Genomic DNA, 17,743 nt, shown 5'->3' with positions numbered 1-17,743 from the left:
CTATGACTGTTCGTTCCTGCACATTTTTCTGCATCAGTACCTATTTCCTAGTATTTGTGGCTTTTTGCATGGGATCTCGATAGACGGCGTTTGGGTTTATTTGATTTTGCCTGCGAGGTAGATACACATCTTTGGATTGGATCTTGACCCGGTGATAGATATCTGGTCGATCCCCCTGAACAAAAGTTCTTGTCTATACGATATTATTTTCAACATTGATTTTTTCCAGTATATTTGACGATTTGCATGGAGAGTAGATTTATGTCACTGGGGAGGTACAACGTATGAAAAAGGAAACTCGGGCATCAAATCAGGGTTATCACCAACTTCCAGTTATTCCAGGTACTCTCCCCCCTCATATGGCCTAGTTGGTAACCAATCCGATGGTGACCAATGGGTGTGCCCCTGTGAAGGAAAATTGAGGGGAAAAATGTTGACAGGTATCCGATGTCGAGCACGACTCCACGGATGACCGGGCACATCCCTAGGCGGGGAGAGTGGCGAGCAGGCTGAACCCCCCTGCTCGCCAATTTCTTCTTTTATTTTTATTTTTTTTTTTAAATAAAATCTTCATATACTATAGTATCCCTAGTAATAAGAATCTATTTATTGTCAAAATTTAAGGTATTATTGTACGTGTAGGGGGTAACTGTTTGTTATATGTAGTCCCGGGCCAGCCTCTAAAGTATGTACTTTGGCATCGTGACATCGAGCTGGAGCATTATGGGGAGGTATATAGGGAACGTGAAGGTTGAAGGTTCAATTCATGGAAGAGACACTTCTTTTATTTTCAGATGGTGTGACATTCAGCGTCTGGTATATGGCGGTAATGAGTCCAGGAGACTATAATATCTCCGGTAAACGCCTTCAATATTCATCGCAGGTTCTGCTCATATCACTTGATTACAGAATATCACTGACAAGAACAGACTAATGTTTGAAATTCGTCACCTATACAAATTCTTCCAATAGACGCTCCAATTCACATGAAACCATACATTGAAGACATGTATCTCGATTCTCGAAGCTTTTAAAGTTGATCGCCAGGGTCCCACAGCTGCCGCTTTCAGTTGTCAGGTGACCCACTCTGTTAAGGAGTTGTTGCCCCCCGAACTTGCGACGCATCACTTTTTTCAACAACAGTTTTGCCTCTCTCGATCCCGGTCGAGTTTTTGCTCTGCAATTTGGATTGCCAGATTACAGAATGCATATGCTGTGTGACTGAAAAAGCGACACTCTTCTCCACCTGCCAAGCAGACCAGCGCGATGACCAGGTCGACCCGCTCCGGACCGGGAGCTTCGAATACGCGTCGGCAGGAGTACCAATCGCTAGACAACCAATCTTCTGACGACGATCACCCCTCGAGCACACTGGATGATGTGACCCGCACCACCAATCGCGAACTCGGCACCGCAATGCCCGATCCCTACCTTGACGACCTCCTTTCCAGCGGCGACGAGTCCTCCACCCAAGACGACGCGAACGTCAAGCTCCTACCACTCGATAAGAATACTGAGACAAAAAAGCGAGGGAAGCGAGTCCAATTTACTCCAGAACCCAGCTCTGCGAGTGCTGCGAGCCCCATTCCCGGCGACGAATCCGGGGAACCGCGCAATGTGAGCAAGGCGATCGAGCACATGTTGGATCATGAGCGGGATATACTGTCGGAAACGTTCGATGAGGATCTGCATCATAGCGCCTCACATTACATCCTGGATGACGATGATAGCGATGATTACGGGATCCCGACACATAAAGGCGTGGGAGCTACGCCGTACAAGGACAAGAAGACGATCTGGAATTCCGGAATAAAGTCGTTGCTACATATCACAGCCTGGTGGCATGTTTTCCCGCTGGCTGCAATTGCATTGCTAGTGATGTGGCTTGCGACGAAGGGTTTGCCGTGGGTGATGGGTGGGAAACCTGTCAAAGAATATGTAAGAGCCTTCATCCTCTAGCCGATGGGCGAACGCCTTCACGACCCCTTTGCAAGTGTGCGTTATCAAATTCATCGCTGACCTATACAGTCGCCTGTTCCGTGGTATCCGACTCCCCTTGGTGGGACCAATGGTGCGTGGAGAGAAAGTTATGGCAAGGCCCATGATCTCGTGGAACGCATGGAACTGGTGGAGAAAGTGAACATCACAACTGGGACAGGATGGCAGATGGGACTTTGCGTTGGAAATACCGGGCCCGCTGAAAATGTCCAATTCCCCTCACTCTGCCTGCAGGATGGTCCTCTAGGTCTTCGCTTTGCGGATAATATCACCGCATTCCCAGCTGGGATCACCACAGGGGCCACCTGGAATCGTGAACTCATGTCGCAACGAGGGTTTGCGCTGGGGCAGGAAGCGCGGGCGAAGGGAGTCAATGTTATTTTGGGGCCGGCTATGGGGCCCTTGGGAATGATGCCCGCTGGTGGTCGCAACTGGGAGGGCTTCGGATCCGACCCTGTTCTCCAGGGAGTGGCTGCTTCAGAGACTATCCGTGGCATTCAGCGCAACGGTGTGATGGCGACAGCCAAACACTTCTTGATGAATGAACAGGAGCATTATCGCCAAGCCAACGAATGGGGTAACGAAAATGCTATCTCTTCTAACGTCGATGACCGTGCAATCCACGAAGTCTTCGCCTGGCCTTTTGCCGAGAGTGTGCGTGCCGATGTTGCAAGTGTCATGTGCTCCTACCAGAAAGTCAACAACAGCTATGCTTGCGAAAACAGCAAGTTGCTCAATGGCCTTCTCAAAGATGAACTCGGTTTCCAAGGCTTTGTGCAATCTGATTGGCTTGCTCAACGATCTGGTGTGCAGAGTGCATTGAGCGGTCTTGATATGAGCATGCCCGGTGACGGTGCAGACTGGGCGGACGGTGACTCTTTCTGGGGCATGCGATTGACACAGGCCGCTCTCAACACTTCCGTACCTATGCAGCGCATCAACGACATGGTCACCCGTATCGTTGCGGCTTGGTACCACTTCCGCCAGGACTCGTGGGACCAACCTCCGCCGTTGGGAAAGGGTGGACCGAACTTTTCTTCATGGACAAACGAGAAAATGGGAGGGCTCCATCCTGGGAGCGAAGATGACGATACGCACGAGGTGGTCAACCACTATGTGAACGCGCAAGTCACAGGGTCCAAGTCGCTCCCACACTCCCTCGTAGCTCGGAGAGTAGCCGCGGAAGGAACCGTTCTCTTGAAGAATGTCGACAACACCCTCCCCCTCTCACGCAGTGCTACTGGCCCGAAAGGAGCCTATCGTGTCGGCATCTATGGCGAGGACGCTGGTCCCGGCGAAGGTCCTAATATTTGTGCCGATCGTGGCTGCAACCAAGGTACCCTTGGCTCTGGCTGGGGAAGTGGTGCGGTCGAGTTCCCGTATCTCATCAGTCCTTGGGAAGCCCTGCGACTTGCGTGGCATTCAGAGACGAGTGATGTGCGAGGATTCCTGGGGAATGACGTTGCGCTGAAGAACCTGGTAGACCAGGATCTCTGCCTTGTCTTTGCAAACTCTGACGGAGGCGAGGGGTTCCTTCACGACGATGACATCTTTGGAGACCGTAATAATCTTGACCTACAACACAGCGGTGCGAAGCTCATTGAACGTGTGGCTACGCATTGTGGCGGCGGTCAAGGCAAGACCGTTGTTGTTTTGCATTCTATCGGCCCTGTTGTGATGGAGTCCTGGATCGATCTGCCTGGAGTACATGCTGTTCTCTATGCCAACCTACCCGGACAGGAAAGTGGCAACGCCTTGGCAGATGTTCTCTTTGGCGACGTTGATGCTAGCGGCCGGTTGCCTTATACAATTGGCCGATCGCTCGAAGACTATGGTCCCAACGCTAAGGTGCTTTACGATACGAGAGACAGGCAGCCGGAGATCACCTTTGATCAGGGGCTCTACATTGACTATCGGTATTTCGACAAGAACAATATTACTCCGCGCTACGAGTTTGGGTTTGGCTTGTCTTACACTACCTTCAACATCTCTTCACTCGTGGTCCAGCCCCTGCAAGAAAAGTCTCGTCTCCCATCCGACCGTCCCAAGGACGAGATTGATCCCCCACGGTACGACACCAAACCACCAACAGAGTCTTCGACTAGATTCCCAGCTAGTATTAAAGCTCTGTCAAAGTACATCTACCCCTACACCCGGGATCGAGCCGGGACAAAACCTGGTTCCTACCCTTACCCCGAAGGGTACAAGACGCGCCAGCACCCCTCCGACGCAGGCGGCGGACCGGGTGGTAACCCATCTCTCTACGAAGAGATGCTGGCAGTGTCTGTTCAGGTTACCAACACTGGCCAACGACCTGGCAAAGAGGTGGTGCAGATCTACCTTTCTTTCCCGGAACGTGTTGCGGAACATCGCGGCTTGGGCCAGTCCCGAGAGAACATTGAGTTCCCCGATCGTGTCCTCCGAAATTTCACCAAGATTTCTCTTGAACCTGGTGAGAGCACTAACGTTCAGATGACGTTGTCCCGAAAGGATTTGAGTTATTGGAGTGTGCGAGCTCAGAATTGGGTGATGCCGATTGAAGGCACATTCCGTATCTGGGCTGGGCGGAGCTCTCGAGATCTGCCGCTCGTTGCAGAGTTTTGAGTTCTCCTGTCAACATTGCCTTTCTTTGGACTACGGTCCTCTTCTTTATTTTCATTTTTAATCGCTGTATTTTGTCGGCGTTGGGGTTTGCAAACATCAGCGATGGGATGCTTTGGATATCAGTGTATTGTACATAGACGGGGTGGTTATTCTAAGAATAGATGCACAAAATCGGGCTGTATATGCGCCCAGACACAAGTTTTGATTCTCAGGGTATTGAGGACTATGGACCACTCCTATATTGCTCACTAATTATAGTTCGGTCAACGAGGTGGCTGTCTTTTGGCTGATTCTAATTTCACCACGGCAGAGCTTATTCCGACGGCACTGATTCTTAACATTGTCCAGTCCCGCCTTCTTTCTTTCTATTGTTGCTGCCTTCTCAACGCCCCTCTGACATCGTCTTTGGCAAGAGGGTCTTTCTCCTTGTGGCGGTGCTAGCGGAGGAGTCTCCGTTCGGTTAACACGGAGACTGTCGATCCCCTCGTTTCCTGTCACACACATATTGCTTCGAGACCGGGTTTGTTCTCCACCCTGCAGGATCAGCACTCTGAATAATCCAGGGTCTGCTCAATCACTTCATCACTGAATATCATTGTCCTGGACAGATACGGAGGTCTCCGTATTCTCATTCGTATGATCGGGCAGCATCATCGCTCAGTGATGTCAATTATATCCACCTCCGAGACATCTGGTGGGCCCGTGGAGACGACCTCGACTTGTGCCGAAATCTTTGCCAAAAATATGATAGAGACACACTGAACCACATTGAACCGAATAGCGACCGTGAGTCGTTATTTTAGGCAGGAACATGCGTCTTTCTTCTTTCTTCACTGTCCTGGTAGCGATACTGACAGCAAAGCAGGACGGAGCTCTCCACCGGAACACCCGTCGATCACTACTCATATCTGTATCAAGTTGATTTGGCTGAAACGACCCACCTGCCAGGGTCCTCGAATAGATCCCTCGAGGCAAATTCTGATCGAGTTCGGGTCCGAATGCGCTGATTATATTCCGTCTTCATCAATCAACATCCAACTTGCCTGCTAAATCTCCAAAATCTGCATGGAGAACACAGATCGCGTTTCCATGTTTATCCTGTCTTGTGGCAATCTTGCCCCATCGAGCGCCGTTGTCCTGGTCCGTGGCTGTCGATCTTTGAACTCTCTCGGTGGGGAACTCTGCATCGTTGTCTCAGGACCAATTCCCCCAATAGGGGATTGCTGTACCTGAAAAGCGAACTTCAAGAATACTGGGCATGGAATGAGTCTGCAGGCCAGAAAGTTAGCTTATTGGCCAAGAGTACGCATAAACTTTGCACTATTCCCAACATCGATACTGCCGATGGAATTTGACTCCTTGTGGGTACATGGTGGCTCAGCGCCCGCTTTGATAGATGTGAAGCGACTCCATACGGCGAAGCGATGATATCAACTCCTGGTACTATTTTGGTGGTACCGTCGCAGCAGCTTTTGTTGCAGGTAGATGTCGATCGCTTGCGATACGAAGACCCTGGACGGCCCATAGAAGGGTCCAGTGGATGGAGCTATCATATAAAAACTCCGTCTCTCATTCACATCCGTCCGACGTTGGCGTATTTAATAGACATCATCGTCCTTTCCAACCGAAATTTTGCATCTCCTTTCGCCATCACATACAACCAAACCAGTCTTTACCAAACAACCTATTACTCGCTCATTCAAAATGAAGGTGTCCGCACTTCTGTCCCTCATTCCTCTGGCTGCTGCCCTCCCCGGCTCTCGCTGGGCTACTAAAGATTCCAACGGCGCCTTTGGTGTCACCGCCGCTCGCTCCGGCTCGCCTATCCACTTCTTGCCTTTGACTGCTGCTGGCAGCAAGTTCTGGCTTGGTGGGAAGAGCCAGACCTACTGCCCGGAGGTCGTCCCCAACTGCGCCCAGGGCACCAACGACACTATCATCTACGCCCACAATGCCCTGGTATGTCATCGCTCAACCAAACAAAAATCCAAAAAGCTTGATTCATCTAACAGAATTATCAGGATGTCATCGTGCCCGGTGGTCAGAGCATCTACGTCGACCGCACTGGCGCCTTGAGCTTCACCACTCCCCACTCGGGATACATCCCCCCGGGCTCTTCTCAGGGTCCCTTCAAGTACACCCCTGGCCAGTCACTCGGTACCTGGACCTACGCAGGTCAGGGTGCCTCGGGCTTCATGGCCTGCCCTGCCCCGGCTAACTCTACCATGGCCGCTCGTCATGTTCGCCGCCAGGCTCGTCCGACTGCCAACCGTTGGCAGGTGTTTGCCGCGCTGCAGAACGCGACTGTTCCCACTGGAAATGTGAATGACTGCCTTGGCTTCGAGGCTATGGCTATTGGTCTGAACATTTCTTCTGGACACCTTGCTTGGGAGTACATCTAAACAGCACTACTTACCGTAATTAGTGTTGAGGGTATGAAGATAGGCCACTGTTTGTATTGAAGCTTATAGTCTGGGTCCTGGTGACCACTGACCCTGTACATTGTTGTTCTGTATCTGTGGTCGAAGGCAGATAATTCATGACAGCGAGTAGCTTCGATTGAATTACTCTGTTTAATTCGGGTACATTCTTTGATATTCCCTTGGCTTAAATCTGCATGAAATTTCGAGTTTCGCTCTTTACACATATTTAATTTTTCTCTCCTACGCATAGGAGTACGATTCCGAGGTAGACATACGCCCAAAATCTTCATCTAACAAACACTGTACACTATCTGCATTTTATGTAGAAGGCGATATTTCCTTGATTCCTTGACAGAGCTCGATACACTTTGGCTCATCAGAATTCTGCCGGAACGGTGCACGAAAAGTCTACAAGGTTGCCCATGACGCACCGAAGTGAACTGCATGAAATTGATTAAAGGTAGTTGAAGCCTTTGCACGATGCCACATGATTCATGCTTCAACCACGATAAGACTTCCGCTATACTTAAATAAGTAAACGGTGACGTACGTATAGCGTTTCCCTATTTTTTTCTTATCTTTCACTTGATTTTACTTGTGTCTCGTTTCCACCCTCGTTCTCTCGAGTGGCACCCCGCCATCCCCGGCGGAACGTGACGGGTCTTGACGGCTGGGACCGGGTATTTGAACAATGAGCAATTCAACCAACCCTAATTCCGGCAATCTATAAATTCAACTGAAAATAATCCACAATGGTCTGTTTACCGGAAATACCAACCAAGAAGTTCGAAAAACAGATCATCACAGCATGGGATCCATCTCCGAAGCTCCCGACTTGGGAAAGAAGCGGCAAACGATTTCATTATTCTCGAGCCTTCCACCAACTCCACTCGACGAGCCTTTTTCCGTCAATGGCGCCTATATTCAAGACAGCCATCCGCAAAAGGTCAATCTAGGAATAGGGGTCTATCGCAGTGAAGATGGAGCGCCGTGGCCACTGAGGGTTGTGGAGGATGCTGAAAAGGAGCTCTACGATGCAAAGAATGTCGGCAGACATGAGTACCTTGCAATCCAAGGCGATCGTGCCTTCCTTCAACTCGCGGCGGACCTCGTCTTTGGGTTTGGAAAGGGTAAATCAAGTGCCCCGGCCGTTATTGAAGATCCGAGAAGTCGAGTTGTCTCAGTACAAACCGTCTCCGGAACAGGAGCAAACCGACTGGGTGCCGAACTATTGGCTCGCAATATCCGCCCAGGATGTGTTTGGATTCCAGATCCCACATGGGCAAATCATCATACCATTTGGGAGCTCGCTGGGGTAGAAAGGAAAACTTATCCATACTACGACAGCGTTTCTCAATCCTTCAATTTTGAAGGCACGATTAGGACCTTGTCAGAGTCCGCGCGTAAGAACGACGTTGTGATCCTCCATGCATGCGCTCACAATCCAACTGGCGCGGACCCCACAAGAGAACAGTGGGATGCATTAGCCAAGTTGTGCAATGCGAAAGGGCTGATTCCCTTCTTTGATCTCGCTTATCAAGGCTTCGCGTCTGGAGATGCTGATAAGGATGCATGGGCCATACGACACTTCTTCAACGATATGCATATGCCGGAGTTCTGTGTTGCGCAATCGTTCTCGAAGAACTTTGGCTTGTATGGGCAAAGAGTGGGAGCTTTGCATGTGGTCACTCGACCCGCAGTACATGACGTGACTCAGGATCTACAGGCGACTCTCTGTCATTTGATTCGTGGAGAGTATTCTATGGCTCCAAGAGGTGGCGCAGAGATAGTGCGAACGGTGTTGGCAGACCAGAGACTCCGTGAGAGATGGTTTGAAGACCTCACCACAATGAGTCAAAGAATCCAGCGTATGAGACATACCCTATATGACGAATTGCTGAAACTGAAAACACCTGGGGACTGGAAGCACATTGTGAACCAGGTATGTAATGCGTGTTCCGTGCAACTAACCGACTCCGTCGTTGACATCGAAGCAGATCGGTATGTTCACATATATCGGGCTATCTGAGCCACAGGTTCTCGCGATTCGGGAGGAGTATCACATATATATGTTGAAATCTGGTAGAATTTCAATTTCTGGACGTGAGTTTCTGACATTACAGACAGAGGAATTCACCCAAAAGAGTATGACTGACCATTTTTATAGTAAACGAACGTAATGTTGGATATGTCGCCCAGGCGATTGACGACGTTGTTCGTACAACCTAAAGGCGTCATCGTGGCCTTCGTTCTTGGTTGCAAAATTCATAGACTGATGCAAGAAATCGCTTTGATGGACCGAGGAAGAATACAACTTGAAGGATAGACGGCATGTATTTTGTTCGACTTCGAATTACCGAAACAGGGAAAACGGAAAATTGTGAAAGTTTTCCATCGTGAGGATAGAAAGCCACCGAAGGTACCGACCGAGTACATAATAGCTTTATCAAACTTGACCAGCAGACTCCCTTCATGCGTCCTGTTGGAGCTTATATATTTGCTTTCAAACAATTTGATTGTGACAAAACCGATAATACGAGCGAGTAAAACATACCCTCTCGTCCAGTATCTCCACACTAAAGATTGTAATACAAGTTGTCAATATTGATAGACTAACAGAGGAGAAATCCCAATTCATACTTGAGGTAACACGCAGGAAGCATGAGTCACCTTCCCAAAATGTGAGGCTCTACTTTCGCTGCGCCATCGTCCACTCACCCTCATAACAATAATGACGCGTCAGAAAATCGTATTTGCTCGCCAGAGGAGCGAAGGAATCAATTTACCTGAGTGATGTCAGAATAAAAAACTCATTTCACCAATCTAATAGCGCTGATCTATCGCCTATCATCTCAAGAAGATTCCTAAGCCACAGCAAGGACCCTCGAGAATCAAGCTGGATGCCTGGGCTAGCGTCCTTAGCGTGTCGCGACTTCGCGAGCTTACAGAGTCTAAATCAGATGAATCTCTACTATATTCTTTTGCATCGCTTCAAAAATGCTATTCCTCAGGACACCCTTAATACTTTGCTCGCGACTCAAATCGAGTTTCTTTGCAAATAAACATAGCCCTACGGTCGCCATCCGATAGCATGGCCATTATTCAACTAGCAACACGGATCCTTCCCCCCCCCCCAACCCAATAAAATCCTGATCAACCCGAGCGATGAAAATAAACGTTCGCGAAATCGTGTATCACAAGACCCCTCGGGCCAACGAAGAGTACAGGATGGGAGGATATCAACGCCATCTATGCGACGAGGATATGCAGCTCGTACAGACTGCTTTGCGAAATACCAGATTCGTGGGCCAAAAGACGGATAGTGTGGTCAATATGCTGATGTAAAAGACAGCGTTAACTGAGAAAGGAGGCACATGGGGCTCTCTTGGCAATGTCGGGTTCGGATGGCCCCAAGCGTTCTCATTTTTGATATGTGATCTGACTTTCTCACAGCAATGATAAGATCCGTGGCATATTTCTTGCACAAGCCTTGACCACAATTGTTATTTCTGGGTCAACCAATCTTATATCGCTGGCAATGACACGACCTTTCAATGAAGAATCCTTCCTCTGGTGGTTTCCCGGTCGTTGCAATGAAGACGACTACGCCCACTTCTCCCTGGACAAGTTTCTGCGCCACGCTAATGTCGACCCGGAGGGTAAGCCGTATCTTGACAACCTCCGCGACGTATACATCATCAACGAATACCCAACCCTTAAAAATGTGCATGACAATTATTATCGAACCGACTTCATGGGCTGCCTTCCATTTTCTGGCCATTTGCTAGCAATCGAATTTGTCGGTATTGATCTTTTGGATGAGAACGACAACGGAAGACGGGCCATTGAGCACATGACGTCTAGTTAAGCAGGATCTGCATCAACCATTCCTCTTTACACCCTGCTTACTTGGCGAGGTTTCTATAATCATGCAAGGTTGATCGGGAGTTCCAGTATAGGATTGGGGGTAGAGCCCCCGGGGGCCACGGGCACCACTTTTTCACACCCCTGCCCGTTTTCAAATTACGTTACCAGCACAAAAATACCCTGGAAAGTCTTGATCTCGATGTTGAAAGCCACCTTCCGATGTTGAAAGATTGGGATGATAAGAACATTGAAGATGACTCTGTGGAGATGAATCCCGGATGGCTGACTGAAGAAGAGGAAGCCCTTGAGTTTCGCTTTCTCACCTCAATATGGAAACTTGAAGGATCACTCCAGGATTTAAGCGCCCTGAAAAGCCTAAGTATAGGCATTGGACTATTACTGTTCTTCACCAGGGGCGTTCATGTCAACCCCAAAAAAAGGCGAGCGTCATTCACATTGGCAGACTGCCTGCCGGGAAATTTGGAATTCTTGTGCATTCAAGGATACGAGAAAGGTCTCAATGAAACTTCGGAAACGCAAATGGACCATTTGCTGGCCTACTATAAGTCGGGGAACTTGAACCTGAAGGAGATCACGGGAATAGAGTAGACAGTCCCTAATGCGAAGGACCTAGAAGAGCCGATCGGACCTAGACCCCCGAGGTGGGCTTTAGAGAAAATTGGATACGAAACTGATGAGGGATAGAATTTTACAGTATGTGTCAAATGCATGATATGTTGTTAAGGACAGAAGGAAATATCTGCAAGAGAAAGATATGTACTGGGTGAAAGTCCTCAACCCAAAAGTGTAAGATGGGGGTCATAATAAGTGCGCGTCCAAGCTTAGGATATATGTACAAACCATGAATACCAGCAACTTCTACGACGCTCTGAAACCTTCAAGGAGACGGTTCAGGCGTGACGGGAGCCTCTACGGATTCCTCCTTGACCTCCTTGACCTCACCCGCTCTAGGCTTTCTGGCCCAAACTTTTCGTCTGTGGAACCGTGTCAACATTGGAACGTTTTGAGGTAGCGAGATCAACCTACCCATAATGCCAGCCATGAATGCTCGGGTTTTTCAAATCCGCCCGAACCTTCGCAAGATACACCTGCACCTCCTCGACAGTCCAAGGAGTCGGCGCGCCAAATTTAGTCAGTAGCCACATAGCATAGCCTTCCATGCCAGTCACCCAGTGATGATAATTGAGCTGTCCAACCTCTTTGTACACCCTATCTTTAGGCCAAGGTCCAATGGGAACCTTGTAGACCTGTTCATGCACGTCGATGAAACCGGCCTTCTCGATCTTTGATCGCATTGTTTCCTGAACGGTGAGGGCCCGTCCAGCTCGTTCAGAGCAGCCCATAAAGTTTTCACCCCACTTCGCCAGTTCAGAATCCTCTGGTAGAGAGTTATCATCAGTTTTGACTCGGATATCGAGCTCAAACTCCTCAATCCAACCACCGGGCTCGAGGTTGCTGCAAAGTTGAGACATCAGTTTCGCGACCATGATACAATGCAGACCTCTCACTAAATAGCAGGGAATGGGGTATAACACACTTATAGCAGCGCTTGTACAGCGTATTCCATCCCTCCTCATCGAATGAGCCCAGCATGTGGCGTAAATAGATAAAATCGAACGGCTCGGACCAGGTCCACTCTTGCAGGAGGTCGTCTAATTCAAAAACGCAGTTCGGAGGCATCCAGGTAACCGGAGGAGGAGACAGGTCAACACCGCGGACCGTGGCTGGCTTTCATTAGCGCTGATAGTAGGTCGGTGGTCATATTATGGAGACGCACCATCAGGATAGGCATCTGCCATATCGCTAGACGCAAATGTTAGCATAATGACAAAATTTCACCATCTGTTCATCTTACATAGCCCAGTTACCTTTACCAGTTCCCACATCTAGTATATTCTAGGTCTGGTTCAGTATGCTGCGCTGTCCATCATAGGCCAGCGACGTTACCTTCGGTTTTTTGAGAGGAGCTCGGTGCAGCAGCTTAGGCTGATGATATTCCAGCAGGAGTGCCACCAGATGGCTACGTGAATAGTGATCAGAAGCTTGATCTTCTTTTCCATGGGCAGGATAACTTACCCTGTTTCATAGGCCTCGAATTGCTGGTCGTCGGATGGAGACCTGTTGCCGGGAATTAACCGTGGGATTTCAATCTCAATGTCTGGGTATCGCCCTACCAATACTCCTCCGACTTCAGAGATTGGTACCTGCAGAGCCTAGTTAGCCCTACCGCATGAATTGAGCGTTTAGCATGATATACTCGCCTACGCCCATTTTCTAAACGACCCCTTGCAACTTCTGAGGCCAGCGAGGTCGTGTCGCTGGCGAAACTTTGATTTAGCAAAAGCCGCAGCATGCCACCCGTTGTGCTGGGCCCACTCACGACTTCCAATCATCATCTGCAGCCACCGCTTTATCTAGCGTATAGTAATCCGGGTCCTGTCTTTTGTGAGAAAAAGAATAAGCTTTGGGCAATTTATCATGACTTACAACTACGATCTCGGCGGACATGATAGCGAACTGTGGTCATACAACACAAGGATGGAGAAGAAGGAGTCTAGTCGGGACGGGCGGGGCGAAAGAACATGAACTAGGCCGTCAAGTCATTATCTGCTAAGCGAACGCAAGAAGACTAGTACTTTGTTACAATCTGTAGGAACAGAAGTACGAAGTACGCGTCCGCAATTAATTTCCATGCAGAATGTTTACTAATGTTCATTGACGGTGCCCCGCTTTTGTCTTGTCCTAATAATCCGTACAACGTCCTCGGTCTCCTCCTATCCCCTGCTGTAGTCCCAAGGAGTAAGGAGGATAGACCAAGACCCGCGATAGCTTCATGGTCTGCGGTCTACCATAATCGTCGAACGAGTACAAACCATAGACCTCTGAAAAGTATCGGTCGATGTGAGCTTCTGTCAGATCTGGCAACTTTGTCCTTCCACTACTTAGATAGCTTATCTGGGTTCGAGGTTAATTTCTTGCTGGGCTGCGCGACATTCCAAATGATCTAGGCAGTTTGAACCTGAAACGGATGCGCTGTACGGTATAAGCATACAGTCATCTCCATGGTAGTATCTCTAAGGCTCCAGATCCCACTAACTCTCCAATGGTGTCCATATTGAATAAGCACAGCGCGTCTGCCACCGCTGATTATGTCACCGAAAACTGTAGGTGGCCGTGAAGAATATGTTCTTGAAACATGGGTCAGCTCTGCGGATGGCCGAAGGGACATGGTCATTACTTCTTCTCTAACAAGTCCTTGCCAATTTATGCATCATTAATAATGATGTGGTGTTGCAAGCCGACTCTGACATGCACCAGAGGGCCATACTTTCTATCGCGACCTTTAGCAATGTTGGTTCTGTAATGGAGTTCCTGATACCCACTTTGCCCACTCCGTCATGGTAAGCTCCGGTCTTATCATGGGCATATCAAATGTCATTCCCAAGAAGGGGAATCTACCCTTCGGCCCGGGCGGGAGAGGATAGCAAGACCATTTCCTTACAGCGAAGGCCGCAAATAAGCCCAGGATAACATAAATGTAAACATACAAAATAGTGATGAGCTTGCAATAATATCTCGTGGTATTAGTCTCGAACAACGGGTGATTTTAAGGACTTGAATAGACCATCTCTATTTCATCTTCTTTGAGATTGTCCTCTGGATCCCGGAGGACTCATTCCAGACCGGCCTCATCGTATCCTAGGTACCCTGTCACGACCGTCCTCTCGTGGTCTTGCAAGAGCGGCCGCTCCACGGTCTTCAAATGTCCGCCCTTTTCCGTCCCCGGCAAGTGGGGCTGCTAGCCAAGTATGCGTATGCACTCCAGTCCGTACAACCACATGGTAAATTGCTTGTGAGACTCCTGGTTTTAATACCAGATTGTATTCTATACCAGTGAAACGTGTCATGTCATCAGTGTTTACAAAGAAAGACTATTTCCAAAACACGAGAATACCAATAAGCTAAGGCCCAGAATGGTTAGCCTACTTTAACAATGAAAGGGAAAGGTACTGTAATTATTGTACGCCTGGACGGCAACCCCCGCCACATGGTTGTCTGGCCATTCTACCTTTCAAAGGTAACTTACACAAAAGAAGTATTATTTGCAAGCTATTCGCAAAGTATAAGGTATAAATATTAAGCACATAAAGACGATTAAAAGACATTATCTCTCGAGGACCTACTATCCTTGGCCGTAATGGTTGTCTTCAATCCGGTAGTCGACTCGCCATCGCTTAAGCGCGACGCCGTGACGCGGAGTGGCCCCGTCGTAGTAACGTAGGTGAGAATTATGCCGTCCGTGGTGGGTATTGGCTTAGGAAAGAGCAAGTTGCGCCAATGAGACAACGATGGTTCCGTCACGCCATAAATAAGCGCGTCAACAAAGCCTTGGATCACGATGCATGCCTTGAGAGGAATTAGATGGGCATTTCCTTTCATCAGAAGACCTAATTTTGTTCAAAGAAGTACTAACCTTGTCAATCGTCTGTAAAGCAAAAGGTGCCGAGACCCCCTTCGAGGCTTGGTAAATACGAATCGCCGTTGGCAGTGTCCAGACAAAAATATATGCAACTGGATACATGAGCATGAGGCGGGCCATCTGATTCGTATGTTGTCAGTGAGTAGTCTATCTCGAGGCATGTCGTCGTACGTCGCAAAATTTACCTTCTTTATTCGTCTGCCATTCGGCGTAGCAGAGTCCCAAGTCCCCGATGGTCGACTCAAATCATCAGTGGTAGATTCGTGGGATGACGAGAAGGGACTGTGAGCCCGGTACAGCACAAGATATAGTCGGGTGTACATGGCTAGCATGATTGCAATAATGATCCAGCGCGGAACGAAATTGACGAGAAGACGAACTTCATCAGAGGTGAACCAGCACCCTGCAGATATTGCGTTAGCATTTTTCACAACATAAGATTGTGATGGGCACGAGTATCACTCACAGGCTCCAATGTCGCCATAACCCGCAACGCCCAAGCCGATTGACGCCCAAATAACGGAGAAAACCCATGGGATTGCCATTAATTGTCGACAGTTCTCTTGGACCCAGCAAGAGATGTGCTTATGATCGGCCAGAATTACGTATGTGCAGATCGCAATAGTGAGAACCCAGTAGTCTGTTTGAACGACAAAAACCTGTGTCATGAAGCCATTGAAGCTACAGAATCCTTCAAGGTCAGGCTCTCCAATCAGATGCCCGCTGACGTCCATTGCCGAGGAGGACAGGAAGTTGATGGCCATTATCCAGTCGCTAATTGCGAGACCTCTGCTCGGTTATGGGATTAGAAGGAGATCCATCATCCAAGGAGTACATCGGTCATACAGGATAAGTTGATGCCTGAAGGATCGCAATGGCCTGAAAACCTGAGGAATCGTGTCAACAAAACACCAATTAAGAATTACAAGTCAAAGCTTACTGCAAAGCTAAGCAATATCCATCCTGCCGCCAAACACGAAATAACCGACAAGGTAAGAATAACAATGCTTTGGATATAGGTCTCCGCATCGGTGGTCGGTGCGGCCAACGCCTCTCGAGGTGAGACCTCAAAGGGTCCATTCGCTTTGACCCAGGCGTGGAGAATGGCGAGCATTGTTCTTGCACTGGCCGATATTTTCCTTGGGAAATGGGAAATTATTTATGATGATCTTGCCTGGTCATGTGGCGCATGCTTATCGGCGTCGCTTATAAGGTTCTTCGCGTCGTCGTCTACGAAGGAGCTGGTCTAGGATGGGAAGAAATTTCCACTTGTTCCTAGAGCTAGGAATGGATTCTAATCCAAGGAAGTCCTTTGGCTTTGTATTATTGGCAGAAATATTAGTGGTCTCCTGACGCAGAAACGAGGACGTGGCTATGGGGCCTGTCGAAGCAGTCGCATCCACAGCAAGAAGAACCTAGCTCATACCTCGGAACAAAGCAACAAGCAGCTGAGGATAGTAAGCAATAAAGATAAGGGAAAGGGGTCGAAGTTCATCTATGTATACCGTCAATGGGGTTGCATTCCGCGGCGATGAAGCAGAAAAAAGTAAATATACTAAATAGCTGGGCGAACGAGGTTCGCATCCGAGACGGAGATCAGACTATGGTTATCTTCATAGTATTTTCAAGGAAGAACTTCAACATCTCACTGGACAATTGCCATAACTCCTATCTTAAATGGATTATTTGGGTGGAAAAAGCAATCTTCGGCCCCCTCGAGATAACAAGTTGTTGGGATAACTCCGCGGAACCTTCACGAAGCGCGCTAAATCGCGGACGACTGCGATAAGAAGGAATTTTCTCCAGGACATTCTCGCTACATGGTATGAGGTTTCAGATTAAACGATGGAATGTTTTGAGCGATACTAACTGGATCTGTGGACTCTACATCGCTAGATGTGTTGAATCGGACGGGGGGAACTGTTAGCCTTTGTTGGCGGAAATGTGGCGCTGGCCCTATATATAACTTATGCAAAAAACGCTCGTGCCCATTTTTATCGAGGAAATCTCGGCTGTTGATTGTTCGGGATGTCGCATGATCTATCTCCACCTATGCTTTAGTCTCTTCCAACCATCTAGCAACCTTAAAAATGCCTCAAGCAACCAAGTCGTGGAATTCTCCGCGGATTTCTGGAATAGATAAGCATTAAAGCCCCATGTTGTCGTCCCACACCTAGTATTTAGTTGCAATTGTTCTTACTGAATCTTTTGGATACGGGAAATATTGCTTCTAAAGAGAGAGCGCCCACTTCTTTGATAGTAAGCTATAGACTGTTCGAATTACCCGTTCGTTCTTGTGCATCTTCTCATCACACAAGAGTCGTAATGCCACGACAACGGTCACTCTTAG

General features: G+C 48.6%; 6 protein-coding genes across 6 annotated transcripts; 4 read left to right on the top strand and 2 right to left on the bottom strand.

Moving 5' to 3' along the window:
• Window positions 1-1,266: 1,266 nt before the first annotated feature.
• N7496_007865 (beta-glucosidase) lies at window positions 1,267-4,602 on the top strand (the record flags this gene model as incomplete). The annotated part of the gene is made up of 2 exons (XM_056700784.1): window positions 1,267-1,938; window positions 2,029-4,602. The coding sequence occupies 2 exons, from the start codon at window positions 1,267-1,269 to the stop codon at window positions 4,600-4,602; spliced, it is 3,246 nt and encodes a 1,081-aa protein (XP_056552847.1).
• Window positions 4,603-6,306: 1,704 nt separating this feature from the next.
• Window positions 6,307-7,004, top strand: N7496_007864 (putative IgE-binding protein; the record flags this gene model as incomplete). The annotated part of the gene is made up of 2 exons (XM_056700783.1): window positions 6,307-6,561; window positions 6,624-7,004. 2 exons carry the CDS (start codon window positions 6,307-6,309, stop codon window positions 7,002-7,004), a joined length of 636 nt encoding a protein of 211 aa, XP_056552846.1.
• Window positions 7,005-7,833: 829 nt separating this feature from the next.
• N7496_007863 (putative aspartate aminotransferase) lies at window positions 7,834-9,254 on the top strand (the record flags this gene model as incomplete). The annotated part of the gene is made up of 3 exons (XM_056700782.1): window positions 7,834-8,967; window positions 9,023-9,128; window positions 9,193-9,254. 3 exons carry the CDS (start codon window positions 7,834-7,836, stop codon window positions 9,252-9,254), a joined length of 1,302 nt encoding a protein of 433 aa, XP_056552845.1.
• Window positions 9,255-10,190: 936 nt separating this feature from the next.
• N7496_007862 (uncharacterized protein) lies at window positions 10,191-11,501 on the top strand (the record flags this gene model as incomplete). Its single annotated transcript, XM_056700781.1, is given in 4 exon segments — window positions 10,191-10,366; window positions 10,479-10,828; window positions 10,890-10,942; window positions 10,962-11,501. The coding sequence occupies 4 exon segments, from the start codon at window positions 10,191-10,193 to the stop codon at window positions 11,499-11,501; spliced, it is 1,119 nt and encodes a 372-aa protein (XP_056552844.1).
• Window positions 11,502-11,790: 289 nt separating this feature from the next.
• On the bottom strand, window positions 11,791-13,421 carry N7496_007861 (class I SAM-dependent methyltransferase; the record flags this gene model as incomplete). The annotated part of the gene is given in 10 exon segments (XM_056700780.1): window positions 11,791-11,887; window positions 11,940-12,368; window positions 12,451-12,637; window positions 12,691-12,716; window positions 12,769-12,809; window positions 12,861-12,933; window positions 12,990-13,031; window positions 13,088-13,279; window positions 13,294-13,349; window positions 13,401-13,421. 10 exon segments carry the CDS (start codon window positions 13,419-13,421, stop codon window positions 11,791-11,793), a joined length of 1,164 nt encoding a protein of 387 aa, XP_056552843.1.
• A 1,647-nt stretch (window positions 13,422-15,068) lies between these two features.
• Window positions 15,069-16,507, bottom strand: N7496_007860 (uncharacterized protein; the record flags this gene model as incomplete). The annotated part of the gene is made up of 5 exons (XM_056700779.1): window positions 15,069-15,320; window positions 15,388-15,513; window positions 15,579-15,796; window positions 15,860-16,182; window positions 16,383-16,507. 5 exons carry the CDS (start codon window positions 16,505-16,507, stop codon window positions 15,069-15,071), a joined length of 1,044 nt encoding a protein of 347 aa, XP_056552842.1.
• Window positions 16,508-17,743: the final 1,236 nt, after the last annotated feature.

The sequence above is a fragment of the Penicillium cataractarum genome (genome assembly GCF_028827025.1).
Source record: "Penicillium cataractarum strain IBT 29864 chromosome Unknown utg000007l, whole genome shotgun sequence".
NCBI lineage: Eukaryota > Fungi > Ascomycota > Eurotiomycetes > Eurotiales > Aspergillaceae > Penicillium > Penicillium cataractarum.
This window is presented reverse-complemented; position numbering and strand designations above follow the sequence as displayed.